This window comes from Pinus tabuliformis, chromosome 5_1 (genome assembly GCF_031772625.1).
Source record: "Pinus tabuliformis cultivar Carrire ecotype Pingquan chromosome 5_1, CPIR1, whole genome shotgun sequence".
In the NCBI taxonomy this organism is placed as follows: domain Eukaryota; kingdom Viridiplantae; phylum Streptophyta; class Pinopsida; order Pinales; family Pinaceae; genus Pinus; species Pinus tabuliformis.
Window position 1 is genome coordinate 125,477,203 of NC_142305.1, and position 24,979 is coordinate 125,502,181.

Genomic DNA, 24,979 nt, shown 5'->3' on the forward strand with positions numbered 1-24,979 from the left:
ACAAACGTCTATTGTAATTGTTTGTTTGTTTTTGTTTTCACTTTATTTTGTCCAGATGGGTTTACCTGTACCTTCCTTGTTTCTGTCTTTAAAGCCCAATACATCCTATCTGGACCGATACACCCTGAGGACGTCCCAGGAATTTAGGTTCTTCAAGCTCCCGAGATTAAGGTAATTAAAGGACCGATATCCCGAGGACGTCCCAGGAATTAAGTTCTCCAAGCTCCCGAGATTAAGGTAATTGAAGGGTTAAATTTTCTCTCTCATCTAAAAAGAGAAACCATGTTCTGATTAATTGCAAGTACCCACCTCAGTTATTTTCGCTAATGTCAATAAATCCCTTTTCTGTTTGGCGTGACATCTTCTTGGTTGCCAGAGGAAACCCTTTAAAGGTAATTGCTTCCTCTTGCTCCCAATTTGTTGTATTAAATCCTTGTGCAAGCCAGAATTCTGTGTTAATTTTAATAGTTGGATTTTCTTTGTTGATTACGGGTTAAAGTTGTGATGCGGCTGTTGGTGATGTTAAATTATTTCCTTCTTAATTTTTGGAGTGTACCCATCTAGAAACAAGTTTTTACTCCAAGTCTTTTCCTTTCAGGTTCTCCTTGGAAGTTCTCTTGGCCAACTGCCATTTTACAGCTCATATAGTGTTTTAATGCTTAGAAGCTGTAAATAATTTCGCACGGCTATAATTATATTGTCCATAAATTTCCTCATGCGAATGGACAATAAGAGTTATTTAAAAAAAGGAATAGTGAATTTATTTTCTGCCATGTGCCAAGTAGTGGTAGGCTTAATACAGTCGTTAGCTAATATCTTTGATTCTATCCTAATCTCTCCCGTGTTTGGAATGATTGACGCGAATCTCCTGAAAGCGAGTGCCTGGATTGGAAACTAAAAAACTAAAATCATTCAAAGGAAGATCCAATTCTAGAATACCCAAATTTCTGGACAGACGTCTCTTCTGCGATTTGGAAATACAGCGTTTGTAACAGATAGTCAAGTTCTGAAGCTAGAAGGGACCCTTGAACTAACATAGGGTAATTTCTGAGCCATCGCTCACGCCTGTGGAATAATTACTTTAACGCAGCCCTGCAAATCGTTCTGGAGCATAGACAGATTGCACTGAAACAGACACCTCAAATAAGAGATAAATCGGGTACACGTTCGGCAAATCGTTCCGGAGCATAGACAGATTGCACTGAAACAGACGCCTCAAATAAGAGATAATCGGGTACAGGTCCGGCAAATCATTCTGGAGCATAGACAGATTGCACTGAAACAGACGCTTCAAATAAGAGATAAATCGGGTACACGTCCGGCCACGCAAGGGTCTGGGAATTGACTAGTAATAAATTCGGGGCCAAATTGGGCCATTGAAATCGAGTAGAGAGCAATTCAAAACTCGGGTGGTAGACTGAAAGCGTTGACAACTTCCTGTAGTGGCCTCGCTAGTGAAGAAAGAGTCCCGACAACAGACTCGCAAGCGGTCACATATATACGTATTGTTTGAGGATTAAACGAAGTCTGGGCAGATAATTAATGTATCAACGAAGCGATCAAACCAACGTATATCAACGAAGCGATCCTAAGAAAAATCTTAGGGCAAAAATTACCCTAGTATATTACAAAAGTTGCTGAGTGAACATTGCCTTGCTGGAGACAGAACCAGGTACCCTGGACACCTTGCTCTCTAATGTTCTTGCTCAGAAGATAAATAAACAGGCTATTTCTGTCATTTTCATTGGGTGGACATTAATATATCAGCATTATACAATTTTCTGAGTTGTTAAATTAATCAAGCCAGTCCACTGGAAATTGCTTGAGAGTATTTGATTGTCACTGTATACCATTGTTGGTAAAATATTATCAATACATACACCTACAGCAGTATTGCCCTTGAACTGTTCGAAGAAATTAGACATTAAACCCAATCACACACTCAGAAAATTAACTAATGTATTCATGGTTGGCTTCCTCTGTACGCAAACAGCAGTTTCTAAACAGTCTCTGTGGCCTCCAATTACACTTTCTGCATACTTACAAGGTGTCAGCTTGCTAGGTATAAGGTGCTGTTACTAAAGTATTTTTATTTTACTATAATTATGTTTCATGTAATGATTGCTGATGCTACGTACAGTCAACCAAACGATGCTGTTGCATATGAGAAGTATGTGAGACAGTTTCGCTGTATTGCCACTCCACAAACCTAACGCCAAATATGTTGATATGAAAGTATTTTTTTCCTGGAATTGTGATTTATGTAATGATTGATGATGCCAAGAACACTCAACCAAACGATGTTTTTGTATACGATAAGTTGGTGAGTCAGCGTCGCTATATTGTCACTCCACAAATCTAACACCAAATCCGTGGTCCAAGGACCTAAAGACTCTACAAGTTTTTGGTCAACTCTCGATTGAAGGGCATGTAAGAAGAAGGGCTCTCGGGATCAACTAGGATAGGAGAGTCGTTTTCGGACGCTGGAGAATCTGATGAGACGAGGAGAACATGAGCATGACGCTCTTCCGAAACAGAGTGATCAACAGGTGGTGAACCCAAGTTGACACTCTTTTCGACCAATGGTTGGTCTGGAACAGGCTGATAATTAATCCCCAAAGTTTCAAAAGAGACCAAAACAAAAATTAAAACAAGAGAAAACAAAGGAAGAACAAAGGCCAAATTCCCCAGCGGAGTCGCCAATTTGTGATACAGGAAAGTGTTCCCTCTGCGGATAGAGGCAACCCTTCTAGCCCTAGAGTGTGTCTAGTCACAAACAAGGACAAATCAACAATAGCTTTCCTTAAATAGTTCAAGTTGGAGGCCTACCTCAACCGGTGGTCGATGGAGTTCCGTTCCGCTGCTCTAGCTTCCGCTTCCTTCTCCTAATGAGTGATCAACCTGAAACAAAGCAAAAGAAATACAACAAAGCACGTAACCGGATACAACAAATGATCTATTTACTCATAAAGTCAAGAAGTCATGAGCTATCAAGTACATTACATACAAGACATAGGAAAACATCATTGATTGCATTAAATATGAAATAAGAGTAAGCTTACAACCGAAGTCTTGACGTCACAAGCCTTCTCAGGAGGGTCCAGCCAGCATGTTCCTCAAGCATTCACTCTTGAAGATAGATCTCCCAATACACAAGTCTCTCTCACTCACAAGTTTTACACAAGATCAAAAGGAACTTCACAACCTTCCTCAAGCTCTCAACAATCCCACACTTGTCACACTCACACCAGCTATCTAACAAGCTCACAAGTACTAACAGCAACACTCCAAAGACTAAGAATTCCAAACTAGCAGCCCATAGCAATGGTGAGAGTTTAAATAGGAGAAGGAGTCTCCATGAAAGGTGGGAGGATGAGCTTATCTCCAAGGAAGGTAGCACAAATGACGGAACAGCAACGCCAGAGAAAGGAGGGTGACATAAACAAGGCCAACAACCAGGTCTGGAGTCATCTACAAGGCCGACTGTTGGAACAAATCCGCCCAATCTGGATCATCGCGGGCACATAACTGGTCTACCACGCTGACATCGCTTCTGAATAACATAGCTAGTCATCTCATCGCGGGAAATTACAAGCAACAGTTGCGTTGGCACATGAAATTCGACCATCACGGGAATCACGTGTACTTCCGCGATGGCAGCGCTTCTGGACTGTTTTAGAGCGTCCATCAACACGTTTATTTGGAAAACATACGCGATGATGTAGAAACCTTTGGAAAAGTGGGTCATTTGGCAACATCAGAGAGCACTTGTTTAACATGAGCATGTATGACTTGGACACATGACACAGTAGGAAGACTAGAGTGAAGACAATGACAAATTACTGTGTAACAGCTATGTAGGTCTTTTTATCATAAATGTCAGTAATTTCTATCCAACTATATTGGTTGTAAGGGTCATTTTTATAAATCCTAGCATGGGGAGAGATGTTCTTCTTAATGTAACAAGCTATACCCCCAATGCCTCTACGGGAGGATTGCTTATTCCAGGTAGACCATAATGTAAAGTCATCTATATTAGGGACCTTAGATTCTTCGTGTTCCCAAGTTTCAACAAGCAAAATAATATCAACGTCATTCGAGATCCAACTTAGCTTGGGGCCTTTGTTCCATGGAAAGCCCCAACAATTCCAAGAAAGAATCCAGAGCATGTTTATTTGCTATTTATTATTATCTTTTTGGTTTCTATCTCAAATAACGGCTTTTCTATTTCTGATTATTGCCCATTTTCCTTCCTTCCTAGCTTCCTTTACCTTTTGAACCTCCTTTCTCAATTCTGCTTGATCTTCTGGAATAAGATCTTCATTTATAAATATTCTCGTTCCTTTTAGACTTGAGGTTTCACTAAGTATGTCATATTTATGGTTAGTAGAGCTCACCTTTATTCGGATCAGCCTTCCTTTATTCTGAGTTAGTTTCCCCAACCTTGTTGCTTCTGTGAGACACGTTTCAATTTGTAATATGTTATGTAATTCTGTCTGGGTTATGGCTAAAGTATCCTTGTCTACCTCCTCTTTCAAACCGAAGATTATAAGGTTCAAGGCCCTTTTGTTACGCTCATGGTCTAATTCTATCAATTCTTCATTTCATCTTTAATTGGTTTGATATCTAATTTACCTGCCACACTATTTAGGGTGAGGCGGCTATTAAATTTTTTTTCTAGCTCTTTAATCATGTCATTCATTTTAAGGCTCTAAAGTATCAACATCTACTTGCTGGGATGTTTGGTTCATATCTTGGTTTTGTTTTTCTATAACCTGCAACTTAGTCTCTATTGCCTCCATCTTATTCTCCAATAGTTCTATTTTATTTTCTATTTATTTTTGGACCTTGTCTTCAAGAGATGTGAATTTATTTTCCAGCATGGCTGCTAACTCTGTTTGTAGCTTGACTTCTCTTTCTTCTCTACGTTTCTCTAAAGACTCTATATACTCATAGAGGCTCTGTAGAGTAACTGTGTTAGGTCTACCTTTGGTAATATTTGGTAATTGTGGTGAATTATTCATACTTGAAAATATATGAGCAGATATGTATTAGAAAAATATAAGGAATGTGTGCACCTAATATCAGCAAGCCGGGCTAAGACGCACATGCCCCAGATTGTTTTTCTATTACCGCAAAGAGATCGTGAATTATTATCGCAGAGAGATCGTAAATTATGACCACAGAGATCGTAAATTATTACTGTAGAGAGATCATAAATTATTACCGCAGAGAGATCGTAAATACATCACCCTAAATTATTACCGCAGAGAGATCGTAAATACATCACCCTAAATTATTACCGCAGAGAGATGGTAAATACATCACCCTAAATTATTACCGTAGAGAGATTCACCCTAAATTATTACAGTAGAGAGATCGTAAATATATCATCCTAAATTATTACCTTAAAAATGCATACTTTAAAATATATGAGCAAATATGTATTAGAAAAATATAAGGAATGTGTGCACCTGATATCAGCAAGTTGGACCCCACAAAGAGATCGTAAATACATCACCCTAAATTATTACCTTAAAAATACATACTTGAAAATATATGAGCAAATATGTATTAGAAAAATATAAGGAATGTGTGCACCTGATATCAGCAAGCTGGACCACAGACGCACGTGCGCCAGATTGTTTTTCTATGACCATAGAGAGATCGTGAATTAATTGTAGAAATTCCCACTGTAGATCAACAGATTATGGAATATACTAAAGCAAAATACAAGATCTACTTCTACAACAAACTTTGTGGAAGCTTAATCGAATTGAGCAAGATCAATGAGAACACATATAACTGAGAATGAGAAATCAATCACACATAACACAGAAGAAATAACCCGAGGAAAGCCTTAGCCTAAAACCCCAATCTCTGTATTATCATACAAGTGGAAATATGTTCAAGTTACAAAAAGAATCAACTCACAAGCTATCATGCTCTCTCTGCAATAAAAACAATACAACTCACAAACTAAATAGACACAGTATATGTCCTCCTCAAGCCCTCCAAGCCTCCTATTTCCTTGCGCGGTTTTTCTTGGGGTCCAGTGATGCCACATTTGTGAATTGGCCTCATCACACTCACAAAAACTGAAGAAGTAACTGCACAATCCTCAAGGAAAGAAATCCTTCTGCATGCAAGAGATATTCACAATGGAATATTCCTGCCACTGATAGTACATTGTCCCTCCATCTGATCTCAACTGGATCTCTGTCTGAACTGACATGCATGAGTTATTTATGAGAGAATATTCAGTGATCTGAAGTGCAGCAATTACATGCATGCATGCATTAACTAACTGAAATCACAATTAATTCAAAAAACTATTTGAATTAATATAACTGGACTTGACTCAGTTCATTGAGCCAACTAATTACAACTCATCCTTATCTCTTTAACTGATGGATAAATTCCTCAATCAATGGAGAAATTGTTGCATGTCCTCACATAAACTCCATGTTTGATTTTCTACAACTAATTAACTCATGGTGAATTAATTAATTATTTTACAAACAACTGCTAAGATCAAATTCGAATTTTTACTTCTCTATTTTAGTTCAGGGACTAACTAAAATAGGAAGGTATCCTGAAATGCTATTTATAGCAGTACTAAATTTAGCACTTCTATATTTAGCATTTCTTGTTGCTATTTTCAACACTCCCTCTCAACAAAAAATGGATTATCAGTAACCCCAATCCTGTCTCTGTGGAACTCGAACTTGCATTTTGACAATGCCTTCGTCAAAATATCTGCATCCTGTTCCTTGGTCGAAACATACAACAACAACATGATCCTCTTGACCACACAGTCTTAAAGATGGTGATACCGGATATCAATGTGCTTGGACTTGTCATGAAAAACTGGATTCTCAGAGAGTTTGATACAACTCTGATTATCGCAGTAGATCATGGTTGGATCCATCCTCTAACCAAACAATCCCACTAGAATCTTTCGCATCCAAATGGCCTCACATGCAGCCTGACTAGCAGCCATGTATTCAGCCTCTGTTGAGATAAGTGCAACTGATCTCTGTTTCCTGTTGTACTAGAAACTACAGCTAAACCAAGGTTGAAGATTCCTCCAGAAGTGCTCTTCCGATCTGATGGACTCTCTGACCAATCCGCATCTGTGAAGCCCAGAAGCTTCACTCCCTCTGTCCGTCTATACCACAATCTGAACTGAGATGTGCTTCTGAGATATCTCAGCGCCGTTGCCTTCCAAAACAACTTGGTAGGTTGAACCATAGCTTGACTCAGCTGGTTCACCACAAAGCATAAGTCGGGTCATGTGTTCATCAGATACATAAGTGAACCCACCAGTTGCCGATAAATAGTAGCAGCTACTACCTCACTTGAAGTAGCATCCTCCTTCCTCCAGTTCCCAGCTAGAGGAGTCTGCATGGGCTTGCACTTCTCCATGTGAAAGCACCTGAGTATCTCATTGGCATACTTGCCTTGAGACACAAATACTTCACCATCTTTCTACCACACCTCCATGCCTAGAAAGTAGTGCATAAGACCCATGTCTTTCATTTCGAACTCTCTTGCAAGGTCCTCCTTGCAAGACTGTATCAGCTGATCATCACCTGTCAAAATCAGATCATCGACATAAAGAACAATGATCAATGGTTTACCTTCTACCATGATGTGGTAAAGGTTCGCATCTGCTTCACTCTTGGTGAAGCCCAACCCGGTGAAATAGCTGTCGATCCTAGTGTACCAAGCACGGGGTGCTTGCTTTAGCCCATACAAAGCCCTCTTGAGTCGGCACACATGCAACTCATGATCGAAGGTCTCGAAACCCTCTGGCTGCTTAATGTACACCTCCTCCTCAATCTTCCCATTGAGGAATGTTGTCTTCACGTCCATCTGATGGATCTTCCAACCCATCTGAGCTGATATTTCCAACATCGATCTGACAGATGAGTACCTTGCTACAGGAGCAAAGGCCTCATCGTAGTCGATCCCTTCGACCCGTGAGAAACCTCGGGCAACAAACCTTACCTTATGTTTATCAACATTGCCATCAACTGCCTGCTTTACCTTGTAAAGCCATCTAGAACTCACCACTGACTTGCCCTGAGGTCTTGGGACAACATCCCACACACTGTTCTGAATGATAGAGTCGTACTCCTCTACCATTGCATCAACCCAGACTGGTTGCTACACTGCCTCCTCGAATGAAGAAGGTTCGGTATCTACACACTCCCCAACCAGGGCCATGTACCCATTGTACCACTCGGGCGACCTCCTCTGTCTGCGCTAAGAAGATGGTTGTCCCACATTCTCCCGTGCATCCAGCATCAACCTGTCAGCTTCCCTTGAGCGTTTCCGCCCATCTCTGGAAGTCTCAACATGAGTGGATGTCTTCACTCCCGGATCCTCTGCATGCGGCTGCTTCGCATCAACCTGAGGCTCCTCCTCCTTAGGAACTGAAAGTTCCTCCTTTGCATGCAACTTGAGCTCCCTCTCAAGTGATAATCGCATGGCTTTCTGCTCGTTCAACTTCAGATCCCTACGTACCACTGTTCTCTGACTGTTAGGCAGATACACCCGATAGTTGTAGGGTGTATCCTTGTACCCCACAAGTATTCCCAACTTAGCTTTTAGATCTAGCTTCTTCCGGACATCTTTGGTCACATGACAGTAAACTGATGATCTAAAGATTGGGAAGTGACTCACATCTGGTCGCTTCTTGGAAAAGGCCTCCATAGGTGTCTTCATTCCCAATATACGGTGCGGGCTTCTGTATTGCATGCTTCAGCCCACAAATGCAGTGGTAGGCTTTGGTCATGCAACATCGCTCGAGTTGCTCTCACAATCAATATGTTCTTCCTTTCGGCCACCCCATTCTGTTGTGGGTTATGGGGTTCCGTCAATTCCCGTTTAATTCCTTCTACATCGCAGAAGTCTTTAAATTGTTGGGAAACATACTCTCCACCATTGTCGCTATGCAAGGCTTTTATTTTCTTTCCAGATTCTTTCTCTGCCAAGGCTTTAAACTCACAAAACCTCAAGAAGGTCTGATCCTTCTTTTACATAAAGTAAATCCAGCATCTATGGGAAAAATCATCAATAAAAATAACATAGTACCTTTGTTTAGCAGTGGAGGCTGTAGAGAAACGTCCACAACATCTGAGTGAACTCGCTCCAGGATTTCTCCAGCTCTACTGTCTCGATTCGGAAAGGAAGATTTCGCATACTTATCTAAGGTACAACCTTTGCATATATTCGTCCGCTCAAGTTTTCCCTTGGGTAATCCAATAGAAATCTGTTGCATGATCTTCAGGGCTCCATGGTGCAAGTGGCCCGGTCTTCTATGCCATAGCTCACCAACATCTTGGCTTTGCACCATCTCAGCTTTTGAACTCAATGCAGCACAGTCATCTAACTCCAGCTTGTAGAGATTCTTTACTCGAATCCTAATTCGCTTTGTCTGTCTAGTATTGATATGCCTCAGGAATACCTTTCCTTTACTAAAGACTACATCATAGCCTTTATCTTCTAGCATAGCGACAGACACAAGATTCTTCTTCATACCTGGTACATACTTTACATCAGTCAGGGTGAGGGGAGCTCCATGCTCCCTCTGAAACACAACCATACCTTCACCTGAAACACGGTACTTTCCATCATTGCCCATCTCGATCTGCATCTGGAGATCCTTCTCCTCCAAGGTACTGAAAAGATTCTTGTCACCTAACATGTGGAATGAAGCTCCACTATCCAGGTACCACACACATCCCACCATGGATGAAACCATGCATGCGATAAGAGAGAAATCCAACTCAAACTGTGAGGCCAGTGCCTCACCATCAGATCCCTTCAAGGAACCCTTCTTGGATTTCTTCTGTGGACAATTTGTAGCATAATGGCCCACTTCATGACAATGAAAGCATCACACTTTCGATTTTTCAAACTTATTCCCACCATGGGAAGAACCAGATTTGGGATGGGATGCCTTCCCTTTCCATTTCCTCGCCTTACTCGCTAAGGCTAGATTTTCCTCATCATCTTGCTTTGATGAGGATCCATCTCTGGTGCTTCTTCTTATCTCCTCCTACATCTGATTCGACCAAAGTCATTCCCAATCTAGCAATTTTTCTCTTCCATTAACCGAGTCTTCGTAGCTATGCCAACTCTCAGGAAGACCGAGGAGTGCAATACTCACCATGTCATCATCAGCGGTCGTGATCCCTACACTTCCAAGCTCATCGCTGCATGTGGTGAGCTTGTTCAGATATGTAGAGATCGTGTCGCCCTTTTCACACTTGATTTTCCGAAGCGTGTCTTTCAGCGCTAGCTTCCTCTGATCATTGTTGTTCTGATATAGATCTTTCAATGTTTTCCACATCGAAAACGGTGTCTGCTTCCTATGGAGACTCGAGACTATGTGATCTCGAACTCCCTCCATAAGGATTCTCCTAGCTCTAGCCACACATTTCTTCCATTCCGCAAATTCAGTAGCATTAGTCAGATTGGGGACTTCTTGATCAATGAAGTCCTTTAGACTGTTATCCTCTAATACTGCTTCCATGCGATCCTTCCAGGCTATATAATTCGAACTGCCATCAAGAGCATATTCGAGTCTTAAACCGTTGAACGCCATTGGTGAAATTGAGATGTGATAAGAACTCGATTTCTATATTCAGGAACCACAAACTTCGAACTTCTCCCTTCTTGTAAATTGTTCTTCGCCTTGATCACCTTTGCTCTGATACCATGTAGAAATTCCCACTGTAGATGGACAAATTATGCAATATACTAAAAGCAAAATACAAGATCTACTTCTACAACAAACTTTGTGAAAGCTTAATCAAATTGAGCAAGATCAATGAGAACACATATAACTGAGAATATGAAATCAATCACATAACACAGAATAAATAACCCGGGGAAAGCCTTGGCCTAAAACCCCAATCTATGTATTATCATACAAGTGGAAATATGCTCAAGTTACAAAAAGAATCAACTCACAAGCTATCCTGCTCTCTCTACAATAAAAAACAATGTAGCTCACAGACTGAATAGACATAGTATATGTCCTCCTCAAGCCCTCCAAGCCTCTTATTTCCTTGCGCATTTTTCCTTGGGGTCTAGTGATGCCACATGTGTGAATTGGCCTCATCACACTCACAAAAACTGAAGAAGTAACTACGCAATCCTCAAGGAAAGAATTCCTTCTGCATGCAAGAGATATTCACAATGGAATATTCCTACAACTGATAATACACTATCCCTCCATCTGATCTCAACTGGGTCTCTGTCTGAACTGACATACATGAGTTATTTATGAGAGAATATTCAGTTATCTGAAGTGCAACAGTTACATGCATGCATGCATTAACTAACTGAAATCACAATTAATTCAACAAACTGTTTGAATTAATCTAATTGGATTTGACTCAGTTAACTGAGCCAACTAATTACAACTCAATATTACAACTCATCGTTATCTCTTTAACTGATGGATAAATTCCTCAATTAATGGAGAAACTGTTGCACGTCCCCACATAGACTTCATGTTTGATTTTCTACAACTAATTAACTCATGGTGAATTAATTAATTATTTTACAAACAACTGCTAAGATCAAATTCGAATTTTTACTTCTCTATTTTAGTTCAGGGACTAACTAAAATAGGAAGTTATCTTGAAATGCTATTTATAACAGTACTAAATTTAGCACTTCTATATTTAGCATTTCTTATTGCTATTTTCAACATTAATATTATAATTTATTATATTTTAATTATATTTTTTATATAATTTAATTATAATTAATTTTTTAATTAAAATTTATTTTAATGGTATATAATGAATTTACAATTAATATAATATTTTAAAATTAATATTAATTAACTTTTAATTTTATACCTAATGCGGCCTTTCTGCGGTGTTTGATTTCTGATCTTCGGGCACTCGGGAGTAAAGTTGTTCGGGGAAAGAGGGCGGCTCAGGTCCCCAGAGTGCATAAGCGAATGCCAAACCCTACCGGATCCAGATCGCATATTGTTCCCTGTTGATGAATGCTAATCGTGTTTGATTTCTCATTAATCTTCTGTGGCCTTCGTTAATCTTCTGTGGCCTTGAAAGGGAGCATATTGTTGATGAATGCTAATCGTGTTTGATTTCTGATCTTCAGGCACTCAGGAGTAAAGTTGTTTGGGAAAGAGGGCAGCTCAGGTCCCCAGAGTGCACAAGCGAATGCCAAACCCTACCGGATCTAGATCGCATACTGTTCCCTGTTGATGAATGCTAATCGTGTTTGATTTCTGATCTTCGGGCACTCGAGAGCAAAGCTATTTGGGGAAAGAGGGTGGCTCAAGTCCCCAGAGTGCACAAGTGAATGCCAAACCCTACCGGATCCAGATCGCATACTGCTCCCTGTTGATGAATGCTAATCGTGTTTGATTTCTCATTAATCTTCTGCGGCCTTCGTTTCTTCATAAACATTTTATACTCAGCAGGAGAGCATTCTCCAGATGGCTCCCAGCTTCGCTAAAATAGCTACTGGCTCAGTTCTATCCACCTCTGGGGGCAAGCTCCTGCCCATATCGTCAGTGAAGCCCCAGCTCCCACTGTCTAGGTGGTCCAGGCCTCACTCGATGAGGCTTTGAAGTTTTCTGAAAGTGCCCTAATCTACCGATTCAATGGTTTTTGGCCGCGACTGACAGCTCTCCATAGTTGGATCTTGGAGGTATGGAAGCCCGTCATTTATGATGTAATTAATATCTACCCCTGTGCTAGGGGTTTCTTTATAGTAGATTTTGAAAACCCTGAAAGCAGACAATGTATTCTAGATTCCGGCCCTTGGTTTTGGGAAAACTCAGGCCTATTCATGAAGCCATGGAACCCATCATTCGATCCCTCAACATCAGTCATAACCTCAACACCAGTTTGGGTGATATTGCCAAACCTACCCTTGCATCTCTAGAATTTCTCCTCGCTAAAAGCCATTGGAAATGCAATTGAGAAATTTTACTGCAGGTGCCGAGAAATAGAGGAATATGTCGAACCACCTATGCACACATCTGTGTGGAAATGGACTTCAGCGCTGGATTCCGAGCTGAAATAAACCTAACAAGTAAAGACTATGTGTGGAACCAGAAACTCGATTATGAAAGTGTCCTCTTCAGATGTCGATCCTGCATTGAGACATGCCATCTAGCCAAAAATTGCCCAAAAGCCTCCCAGAAAAATTCTGCTAGAAAAAATCACCACAGATCTACATGGTGGGAAGGAGCACGAAAAGAACACTACACTGTCATCAAAGAATAATACTCTCGAGAAAACTCTGAATCACAAGAAATCAGGCAAGAAAGAAACAACTCTCAAGACAAGCAGGAGGAAAGCCCCGCCCAACAACAAAAAAGTGAACTCGACAACCCCTCAAGCATCAGCAGTTATGAGGATTCGAATACCGCACAAAATAAATCTTCATTTAGCAGCAAAGCAGATCTCCTAGATCAAACTTCTTCTCCGACTATCTTCAAAAGGACGAATACAATAGATCGCGAAGCTAAGACACCAATGTCCCAAGAACCAGAAGAGATGAAGGAGATGCAAGATAAAGGAAGTTGGAAGACCGTAGAGAAAACAAGGAAAGTCACAGCACCAATCTTGCCAAGAAAGACGAGGAGCCAGACAATTAAAAACTAAATTATAGGTGCGATAGACCAATTTGGTTTCAGTGGACGTTAACCACCACCACCATCATCATCATTAATTTAATTTAGTATTATATTTTTAATTAAAATTTTCTTATTTTTGGCCCATGCAGCAAAATTTTCGGAATTCTGGTAATTTTGACACTTCAACGTTAGAAGCTCATAAGTTGAGTTTTTCTTGGCCAAATGAGGCCTAGGATGACTCTTTGGATAGATAAAACACGAAGAATATTTTTTAAGTAGTTTCATAACCAAATTTGATCATTTAATGAGTCTAAAATTTAGCAGAAAATCAAGCTCTGAATTTTTAAACAAAATTAATTTTCTGAGTTTAATTTTCTGCATTTTCATTTGCTCATAACCTCTGTTGAATACATATCCATTCAACTATGTTCTCCTTGACCAATTAGATCTTTACAGGGATCAATGCAAAACTCAGATTTCTTTTTATTTATTTATTTAATTAAGTTTTGATTGGAGATATTTTGTGTTCCAGATTTGGTATTTTGATTTTAATTTGTATTTTAATTGGTTTTGGCAAGAAAACAGTTGAAGAGATGAGGAAAAGAAGATTTCAATCAATGGAATTTCTCCAGCAATAGAAGAAAAGGAATTTGGATCAATGAAAATTGTTGGAGCAGAATTACTCTTCAACATCGCTCCTATTGGAATTCATCTTTGTAAATTATAAATAGTGGTTTGTAGAATGTGCAAAGAGCTTCTCCCTTTTGCAATTTTGTGATCCTTAAAACACTATTGTAATAGGGATTTCAGATTGTAGGTATAAAGGATCAATCTTAGATCTGAGAATTATTGGGATTTGACTTTTTCCTTTTTGACTGTGTATGAGAGACAGAACTTGCACTATTGCAGTGCTTGCTTTTAGTAGCAGAGTTTATACTTTAGAAAAGATTGTAGAAGATCAGATTCAAAGAACATAGCAGGAGAACAAGTTCAAATTTATTTGTATTAGAAATACTATTATTTTTAATATGAAATTCATTTTTGATGGCAAAATTATTTTAATTGGATTTATAGTATGCACTATTGTAGATATGAATTCATGTATTACAGATTAGTTATCTAATCTGTTTGTTTCATAGATTTGTTGTTAATTTCCTCTTATGCCCTTATGGTTAAATCAGATTTTTGAGTAACAATTTACTCCGAAATCTGTCATCTAATTATGATTTAAATTACATTGGCATTATGAGAACTGCTTCTTAATGTTATTGGTTCATCATTAATTGTTAATAGTTATCTAAACAATATGTTTGGTAAATTATAATATCAGTTAATTGAACTACTTCATTAGCCAAATATTCATCATAAACTAGGTGTGTTGAAATCTCAATCATTTAATTACTTTTCTCTTGGTTGGGTTAGATCTACATCTTCCTAATCGAGATAGACTTAGGATTTATTTCTTTGTGCTTGCATTTAGATTTAATTCTACATTCCTAAAAGTCCTCTTATCAAATAGGCAAAATTTAGTTGTGGCTTGGCTGAGCCCTAGATCAACTTAAGGATCACTTTCTTGCCTAATCAACAAGAAGGTTGATCTGATGTCTCTTCTCTATTGGTAAGTGAAAGTCATACTTTAAGCCAGTAGAGATAGAGAGAAGGTAGTTGGAACCGCCATTTCAAACAGAAAAAGAGTTGCTCTAAGGTCATGATTGGGTGGTCTCCCTTATAATGTTGAGACAAAAAATTTTGAGCCTTCAATAGGTCACAAAACTCCATTTAAATTCAACCATTCCTGGTTATTTGAGGTATCTTTTATTGCTCTGGTTCGAGATGTTTGGCATGGGTGTCATATAAATCCCTCCCTTTCTACTATGGCCCACTGGCAATGTTTGATGTCAAACTTAAAAGTTCACGTTAAGCGTTGGGTTGGATGTTTCCTTTGTGATAAAAAATAAGAACATAAGAAAATCAAGGCATATATTAACTCATGTCAATCTGCTTACTTTTCCTCAGGTTTTTCAGATGCCCTTAAAAGTGGATTTTGTATCTTGGACGAAAATAAGGGACATCTTCTTAAGGTTGAGGAAACAAGATGGTGCTTAAAAAGTAGAGCCATTTGGATCTGTGAGGGTGATGGGAACACAAAGTTTTTTCACAAGTTTGCTTCTCACGAGAGAAATAAAAATGACATTTGGGATATGCAAGACTATGATGGTGACCATATTTGTTCTCAACTAAACCTTAGGAATGCTGCGATAGCACATTTCTCTGGCATTTTTAAAGACCTTAATGGCATTACATTACTAGAATAATTCAAGGTCTTGCAACATTTCCCTAGATTTTTTTTCTTTGGAGGACTCCTCCGGGATTGGGGCTCCAGTGTGTTTGGATGAATTAAAGGTTGTGATCAAATCATTTGCAAAATATACGATCCTAGGCCTTGATGGGTGTCCTATTGAGTTTTTTTTAGCCTTTTTTTTATTTAATTGGCCAAGACTTGTTTAATGTTGTGGAAGAGGCTTGCATCTCTGGAAGGGTAGCTGGGGCTATTAATGCTCCTTCCTCGCACTTATTCCTAAATTTTCAAAGTCCTCTTCCTTTGATTATTTTCGACCTATCTCTTTGTGTAATTTGGTTTGCAAGGTTATTTCAAAAGTTATGGTCAACATGCTTCACAATGTCCCCTCTTCTTCTATTTCTCCTGAGAAGTATGAGTTTCTACCTGATAGACTTATTTATGATGCTATAGGGGTGGCACAGGAGGCCATTCATTCGATCAAGACTAAAAATAGAAGGGATATGATACTTGAGATGGATTTGGTGAAGGCCTACAACAGGGTCAATTGGGACATTTTGAGAATGTTATGCCTCCATATTGGTTTAGATTGACAAGTGACAAATTGGATAATGGGATGTATCACCTCTGTAAATTTTTTTGTTTTTATTAATGATTTGTTATACCTCTCGGGGCTTATGATAGGATTTCCCACTGTCCCCACTTTTATTCCTACTCGTCATCGGAGGTTTAAGCAAAATTATTAATAGTGCAAAATCAAAAGTTGATATCAAAGGTGTTAAGGTAACCAAACATATTTTTATCACACATTACTATTTGTTGATGATGCATTGATCTTTGGAGATGCTACTGGAGCATAATGGAGTGAATATAAGGTTATTTTCTTTACCTTCTATGCTACAACTAAAATGCAGGTAAGTTTGGTAAAATCCTCCCTTTTTCAACATAAGAACTTGATGATATTCGTGATTCCATCATCGACATCCTCCCATACAAGGTGACACAACTGAAGTGTGCAATTACTTATCTTGGCTTTCACCTTAAACCAAATTTCTCTCAAGTGGAGGACTGGTTGTGGCTACATAAATGTGTTGAGCAGCATATTAGCTTGTGGTGCAATAAATGGTTATCCATTTGGGGGAGGATGACATTGGTGAAATCAGTCTTGAAGAGTATACTTGTTTACTGGCTCACTCTATCCAAGGTTGAAAAAATCAACTTTAACGAGGACCAGACATACTATGTTTAAATTTTTAAGGGTAGCATAGATGAAAATCTAGTAAAATGGGAGACGCTTTCGCAACCAAAAGGTGGTGGGTGTTGGGGCTTCAAAAAGCTTCACCAATTTGGTTTAGCTTTGGCCATGAAAAGCCTTTAGAGGCTGCAAACTAGATTTGGAATATGGAACAAAGTTGTTGCAGATAAATATTTGAAGAATTAATCAATTTCATGGATTCTTCCACAGGTCTTGGGGTTCTTCTATAATTATCTCCGACCTATTCAATCCAACAAGTCTCTTTTCATCTTTGTTCTAATGGCTTTTATGATGGATTATAGTGGTTACTTTGATAGATCACAACAGTTGGACGTTTGTGGTTGTGGTGATCATATCTATCTACTTGGAAATTCTATGGTTCATTTCTGGCTGAATGCAGGGAGTGGAACCAACACCAAAGCAGAGGTCATAGAAGCTTGGGCCCTTTTATATATTGTTGCATCATTGGAGGTTGTAAAATTGCAGATTTTTTGGGACTCAAGGGTTGTTGTAGATTGGATGAATGGTAAATAAACTTACATGTTCTTCACTTACAATGTTAGCTAGACAAAATCCTGGTACTGGGGGAGCACTTCTATGTATTATTTGTTGTGCACATTCACAAGAATTGAACAATAAGGCATACTTCCTCTCAAAGAGAGGCTTATTGGCGGGGGAAGTTTTCATCTTCCTTGAAAATTACCAAGATGGCTCACTGGTGGGAAGGGGGAGAATTCAACGCCTCACTAGCCAACACCCACAATCTCTTCAACTTTGATAGCTTTGGCAACACAACTTTATAGTTGCCTCTGGCACTTTGTGTGGTAGGTGGTATTCCCTATTTTTTTTAGATATATACCAAGGTCTCTTTATTGTCTTCGAGCGCTTTTGTTTAGATATATACCAAGGTCTCTTTATTGCCTTGGAGGGCTTTTTGATACCAATTTTTAGATACATTTATATGCCTCTCAAGTTAACCATATAATCAATCATGTTTTCGCTGGAAACAATTGTCTTTTAGTTTTTTTTTGCTAGTAAAATTTCAAGAGAAACTTTTTGTTGGCTTTACTAGCTTTTCCTGGTATGAAGGCACTAGAGAGAGTATGATTCCTTTTATTTTTAATGGAAGGATGTTTTTTCATTTTCTAGAAAAAAAGAAGTAGAAGTCTAACAAGTAGACTTACTGTTAGATAGTCAAATTGTTTTAGTTATAAAATGCATGAATACTAAAGTAAAAATAATTTTATAAAGTACAATTTAAATATTACAATTTTTGATAAGCTATCTCTATCTAATAGATTTTGGAAATAGATTTGAGATTTTGGGAATAGATTTGGGTTAAAATTTTTGAAATTTAATATATATTTAAGAATATTTGTGAATTTAATTTATATAAGAAAAAACCGGAAAAACATAAAATCTGGCTTCATACCATTTGAGAAAGGTATTCTACCTTATCCAGCGGAGACTGAGTTAAGGGTGAAATTATTTTGGCCCAAATTTTTCTTTTACAATACCAGCCACTACATCATTCACACAAACGTCTATTGTAATTGTTTGTTTTTTTGCTTTTCCCTTTATTTTGTCTTTAAGGCCCAATACATCCTATCTGGACCTTCCTTGTTTGTCTTTAAGGCCCAACACATCCTATCTGGATCGATACACCTTGAGGACGTCCCAGGAATTAGGTTCTTCAACCTCTCGAGATTAAGGTAATTGAAGGACCGATATCCCCTGAGGACGTCCCAGGAATTAGGTTCTCCAAGCTCCCGAGATTAAGGTAATTGAAGGGTTAAATTTTCTCTCTCATCTAAAAAGAGAAACCATGTTCTGATTAATTGCAAGTACCCACCTCAGTTATTTGCGCTAATGTCAATAAATCCCTTTTCTGCTTAGCGTGACATCTTCTTGGTTGACAGAGGAAACCCTTTAAAGGTAGTTGCTTCCTCTTGCTCCCAATTGGTTGTATTAAATCCTTGTGCAAGCCAGAATTCTGTATTAATTTTAATAGTTGGATTTTCTTTGTTGATTACGGGTTAAAGTTGTGATGCGGCTGTTGGTGATGTTAAGTTATTTCCTTCTTAATTTTTGGAGTTTACCCATCTAGAAACAAGTTTTTCTCTTGGCCAACTGCCATTTTAGAGCTCATATAGTGTTTTAATGCTTAGAAGCTGTAAATAATCTCGCACGGATATAATTATATTGTCCATAAATTTCCTCATGCGAATGGACAATAAGAGTTATTTAAAAAAGGGAATAGTGAATTTATTTTCTGCCATGTGCCAAGTAGTGGTAGGCTTAATACAGTCGTTAGTTAATATCTCTGATTCTACCCTAATCTCTCCAGTGTTTGGAATGATTGACGCGAATCTCCTGAAAGCGAGTCCCTGGATTGGAAACTAAAAGACTAAAATCATTCAAAGGAAGATCCAATTCTAGAATACCCAAATTTCTGGACAGACGTCTCTTCTGTGATTTGGAAATACAGCGTTTGTAGCAGATAGTCAAGTTCTGAAGCTAGAAGGGACCCTCGAACTAACATAGGGTAATTTCTGAGCCATCGCTCACGCCTGTGGAATAATTACTTTAACGCAGCCCTGCAAATCGTTCTGGAGCATAGACAGATTGCACTGAAACAGACACCTCAAATAAGAGATAAATCGGGTACACGTCCGGCAAATCGTTCTGGAGCATAGACAGATTGCACTGAAACAGACGCCTCAAATAAGAGATAATCGGGTACAGGTCCGGCAAATCATTCTGGAGCATAGACAGATTGCACTGAAACAGACGCTTCAAATAAGAGATAAATCGGGTACACGTCCGGCCACGCAAGGGTCTGGGTATTGACTAGTAATAAATTCGTGGCCAAATTGGGCCATTGAAATCGAGTAGAGAGCAATTCAAAACTCGGGTGGTAGACTGAAAGCGTTGACAAGTTCCTGTAGTGGCCTCGCTAGTGAAGAAAGAGTCCCGACAACAGACTCGCAAGCGGTCACATATATACGTATTGTTTGAGGATTAAACGAAGTCTGGGCAGATAATTAATGTATCAACGAAGCGATCAAACCAACGTATATCAACGAAGCGATCCTAAGAAAAATCTTAGGGCAAAAATTACCCTAGTATATTACAAAAGTTGCTGAGTGAACATTGCCTTGCTGGAGACAGAACCAGGTACCCTGGACACTTTGCTCTCTAATGTTTTTGCTCAGAAGATAAATAAACAGGCTATTTCTGTCATTTTCATTGGGTGGACATTAATATATCAGCATTATACAATTTTCTGAGTTGTTAAATTAATCAAGCCAGTCCACTGGAAATTGCTTGAGAGTATTTGATTGTCACTGTATACCATTGTTGGTAAAATATTATCAATACATACACCTACAGCAGTATTGCCCTTGAACTGTTCGAAGAAATTAGACATTAAACCGAATCACACACTCAGAAAATTAACTAATGTATTCATGGTTGCCTTCCTCTGTACGCAAACAGCAGTTTCTAAACAGTCTCTGTGGCCTCCAATTACACTTTCTGCATACTTACAAGGTGTCAGCTTGCTAGGTATAAGGTGCTGTTACGAAAGTATTTATTTTACTATAATTATGTTTCATGTAATGATTGCTGATGCTACGTACAGTCAACCAAACGATGCTGTTGCATATGAGAAGTATGTGAGACAGTTTCGCTGTATTGTCACTCCACAAACCTAACGCCAAATATGTTGATATGAAAGTATTTTTTTCCTGGAATTGTGATTTATGTAATGATTGATGATGCCAAGAACACTCAACCAAACGATGTTGTTGTATACGATACGTTGGTGAGTCAGCTTCGCTATATTGTCACTCCACAAATCTAACACCAAATCCTTGGTCCAAGGACCTAAAGACTCTACAAGTTTTTGGTCAACCCTTGATTGAAGGGCATGTATATTCTATGCATCCAAGATTTACTTCATCCAAGAATAAAAATGTTTTTTTTTGAATAACTATTTCTTCCATTACCTACCAAACCGTAAGTGATGTCACTAGGGCTTCCCAACAATCGTACCATTTCTGGCTGACAATAGCAATTCGAACCAAGCCAAAATGAACTGAGTATTCTCCTCACACTATCAGAAATGTAGGTGTATGTTTTTGGGTACCTCCCTGTGCGTAGACTAGACCTCCTTGGGGCTAAGCAGGTCTGAGGTTTGGTTTCTTTGGCATCTATTTCTATACTTCTGAGTTCCCTCTTTATGTTTAACAAGAAAAGCAGAAAAAGTTGTAAGACTATGGGTCTCCACATGTCAACATTCTTGTTTAAGGTTTTCCTATAACTGAAAGAAACTGTACTGCTTATCTGGCAATTAATGAGTCACTTTTGTGGAACCTGATTACATTGCTTTGTCATATGCAGAGGCATCCCATTGTATGATCTGCCATGATGCCCATACCTGATAGGATGCATGATTTCTTTATCCATCATAACAGTTTACATTATAGTTGACACTTTTGCAATGCTCAGACATTGGCGCTGAAAGACTAGTTTACCTGATAATTCTATCTGTGTCAAATTTAAGTCATCAAGACTATTTTGTGCCCAGAGTAATATGAGCCCACAAAGAAAATGAGGGATTTAGAGAGCTAACTCATTTGAGTTCACTATTTTAGCATTAAATAATAACATGGAGTACAAAATCATACTTAGAATTGGAGATTGAATATGCAAACAGATCTTCCGCTTTTCATGGATCTAGCCAAAATAAAATGACTTATCAAAGATAACTCTTCTCACACAAGCTTCAGTAAATGTAACTTAGTGCTAATAAAGCCTACTAAGTATAGACAAATCATATCAGATAAGGTAGTAGTTTCTAGTTAATGTCCACAAATAGCCATGGAAGGGTAAATTATCTCCATTGTTTTATGGAGATAAGGGAATTGATCAAAGGACAAGTTGACTGTCCTTGGGGCATATTAGCAGCACTTCTCTCCTTGATTATGTCCTCATCTCCTCACTTTGTGACAGCCACTTGCATGAACATTTAGGACAGACTTTTAGGGCTGTTCTGAGTGACTGTTCATGCCATTGAGACAGATCTACTAGGGCATCAAGGACTGCTGTTCAAAACCCTTGAACAGTCCCACCATTCCTAGTATTCATCAATCATGTGAGACATCCTCAACAGCCCTGAAGACCACAGCTCTGTGCATAAGATCATTGAGGGTTTTGGCCCTCTTTAGGGCTTCTGTCACCACCACAGGACAGCCCTAACTCAGCCTCCAAACACCCTCCAGCCTTGTGTAAACCTCCTCTTCTGACCTTGAACTAATTGTGCTGGTTCCTTAAGGCATGCGGCCTTACTCCAGCTATGCACCAATTCTCTTGGCCTTCCAAAATAGGCCTGCCCACCTTACAGAATTTCCAGCGAACCTTTTTGAGGCCTAACGGCCCTCACACAGCCACAGGTCTGAAGTTTGTAGGGTATCGGCCCTTCTTTAGCGGGCTGGACACTGCAGCCTAGAGACAGAGATTTACACCATACATATGCCCAAAAATCTGCCATAAAACTTGTCCAACAGGTCTCTGCTACTCGGCCAAAGCAGGCACAAGAAGATGGATCAGAACTTGTCCCTTCTCACTTACTAGCTTGACTCCTTAGGCCTGCCGTTCCATGGATTTGTCTCTCCACCTGATGAAATACACTTGGATGGATACTTAATGAGCCTCACCTCCTCCTTATAGTCTCGACTCTCCACGAGGGTAAGGGCTAGCCCTCAAGAGGTGTCTCTTTAAGCCCAAGGCCGACTTGAACTTTCTAGAGTCTAGACAAAACCCCATCTATCTTAAGAAAAGAGGCCTCTTTTATTTTATTTTGCCACATCATTAAACCCTTAGGTGCCCCTAAGTCCTTAAGGGTGCCCCACATGATTTAGATGATTAAACAATTATTTCTTCACTTGGTTTCACACCCACAACTTTGGGTGCAGAACCCACTTCTTAGGTCTCTGCCCAAAAGGTCCATGTGGGTCAAACTTCTCCCAAACCCAGTACCCTAGGGTGTAGGAGTACTTCCCAAGCTACACAAATCAACAGTAAGGATATACACTAAGGCATGGAATGGAATAATTATCTTATCCCATCGTTCAACCACCATTTCACATATAGCATCATGCAAGATCATATCTCTAGACTCAGCAATGTCTTTAATTTTGCTTAGCATGGTGTGCACTTGCTCATGGACCTTCCTATTCATTGGATGATCTGAATCTACACACTGTGTCATATTATATATGAGTTTGGTGAACTGCAGAATCTACTTAACAAAATTGAACGTCTAAAATGGTTTTCTGCATCTCACGCACAGTCTATCTATCAGAAATCTGTAGCCTCAACTGCTTCCTTGCTTCACTCACCACCACATTAGCCAGTGCTTGTTTGACCTTCAAAAGATGCCTAGAGGTGAGTTAATAACTACCAAATCTGGTCTTTGCAAGCTTTAATAACTCTAACTTAGAGTATGGAAAATGTATTGGAGAGAACTTTGATTGGTGATGAGTTTAATGATACCCTTCCCTCCTTTGTACAATAGGCATGCTTGGAAACTCCTGCCCTAAAATAGCTAAAAAGGCAAGCACATGTCCTTGTGTACCATGAGGAAGAGACTCAACATCATGACAAAAAACACTAAATTTGACTCGCAATCAGAGGCAACACCTGCTCAAAGCACTTCAAATGATCAAGGCTAAAAAGAGGGGATTCCTGAAAAGTAGCTTTACACTGCTGTTTCCACCAAAAGCTAGTAGCAATCATCCATACTGAATGCCATAATGATTTGTGTTTGTCTCAAATCCTCGAAGTATAACCTAGGAAAGGCCTTTCCATGAAAGTGGGCAAGTATAGACTAAGCAAACTTTAGCCTGAAACCATGTCCAAAAAATTTCATTGCGAGACATCTCCAAAAAATCAGGTGCCACCCTTTCATCCTCCCACCAAGACACTAGCAACATTTGTTACACGTGCTCTATGAAGCCTACTCTTGACATCCAACCCTTGTGGGAGTAAAAGCACCCCCAAAGCTTTGTGTTTAAATGAAGCATACAATTTCTAGATGGACTGACATGTGCTCAACCAGTGTGCCTCAGAATCCTTCATCCACCACCTTTTGCTCAAGTGAGGGACAATGTAAAAGGGCTTTCCGTTCCTGCATCTCCAATCCTTCCAGGACAGACCTCACCACTCCTATTGCACTTTAAAACTATTGTCTTCATGAAGCATGCAGCAGAGGCAAGGAAACATGCAATGTAGGTTGCTTGGCAGGTTCTAGGTTGGGTTGTGTAAGAAAGGATTTGTATTAGTGTCTTTGTGGCCAATTAGTGGTTGTATTTGGGAGATCTTTGCAGGTTTATTTGAGGAAGGAAATCAAGCTAGACAACTGAGAGTTTAAGAATGTTATTCTGGGTGTGTTGGTTCATCAGAAAGTAGTTTTATTGCAGAAGCTTCCACTATTGTGGATTTAATGATTAACATTTTAGAAGATATGGTTCAGGAGAGAGTGTCTATTCCTAAATTTGTTTTTCCACAATTTTTCAGGGAATACCTGATGGAGGGTTTCTCATTTGCTTCTTGAGCAATCATTGGATGAATTACAGAACACTGGAATGGCATCTTCACTGGAATCTCATTTGATGACATTCTATGTCACACGATTTCATGCTGAGGGGTCTCCTGGAGTTATTGATGTGTCTTGCATAAAGGTACACAATACATTCTTAATGATTTAACTAATTCTACA

The 24,979-nt window shown here is 39.1% G+C and overlaps 1 protein-coding gene across 7 annotated transcripts in view; it reads left to right on the forward strand.

Annotated features, from left to right (window-relative positions):
- Positions 1-294: 294 nt before the first annotated feature.
- LOC149163738 (MAG2-interacting protein 2-like) overlaps positions 295-24,979 on the forward strand; it is an 87,174-nt gene continuing 62,489 nt past the window's right edge. Inside the window, exons 1-2 of one of the 7 annotated variants that reach the window (XM_089431841.1) lie at positions 295-392; positions 24,778-24,941. In XM_089431841.1, coding sequence (XP_089287967.1) covers positions 24,846-24,941 — 96 coding nt within the window. In that variant the 5' untranslated portion in view covers positions 295-392; positions 24,778-24,845. Of the gene's footprint in view, positions 393-18,869; positions 18,977-19,004; positions 19,132-19,344; positions 20,374-24,777; positions 24,942-24,979 lie in introns of those variants that run through there. The other 6 variants (XM_089431840.1, XM_089431839.1, XM_089431838.1 and 3 more) reach the window with 6 other exon arrangements.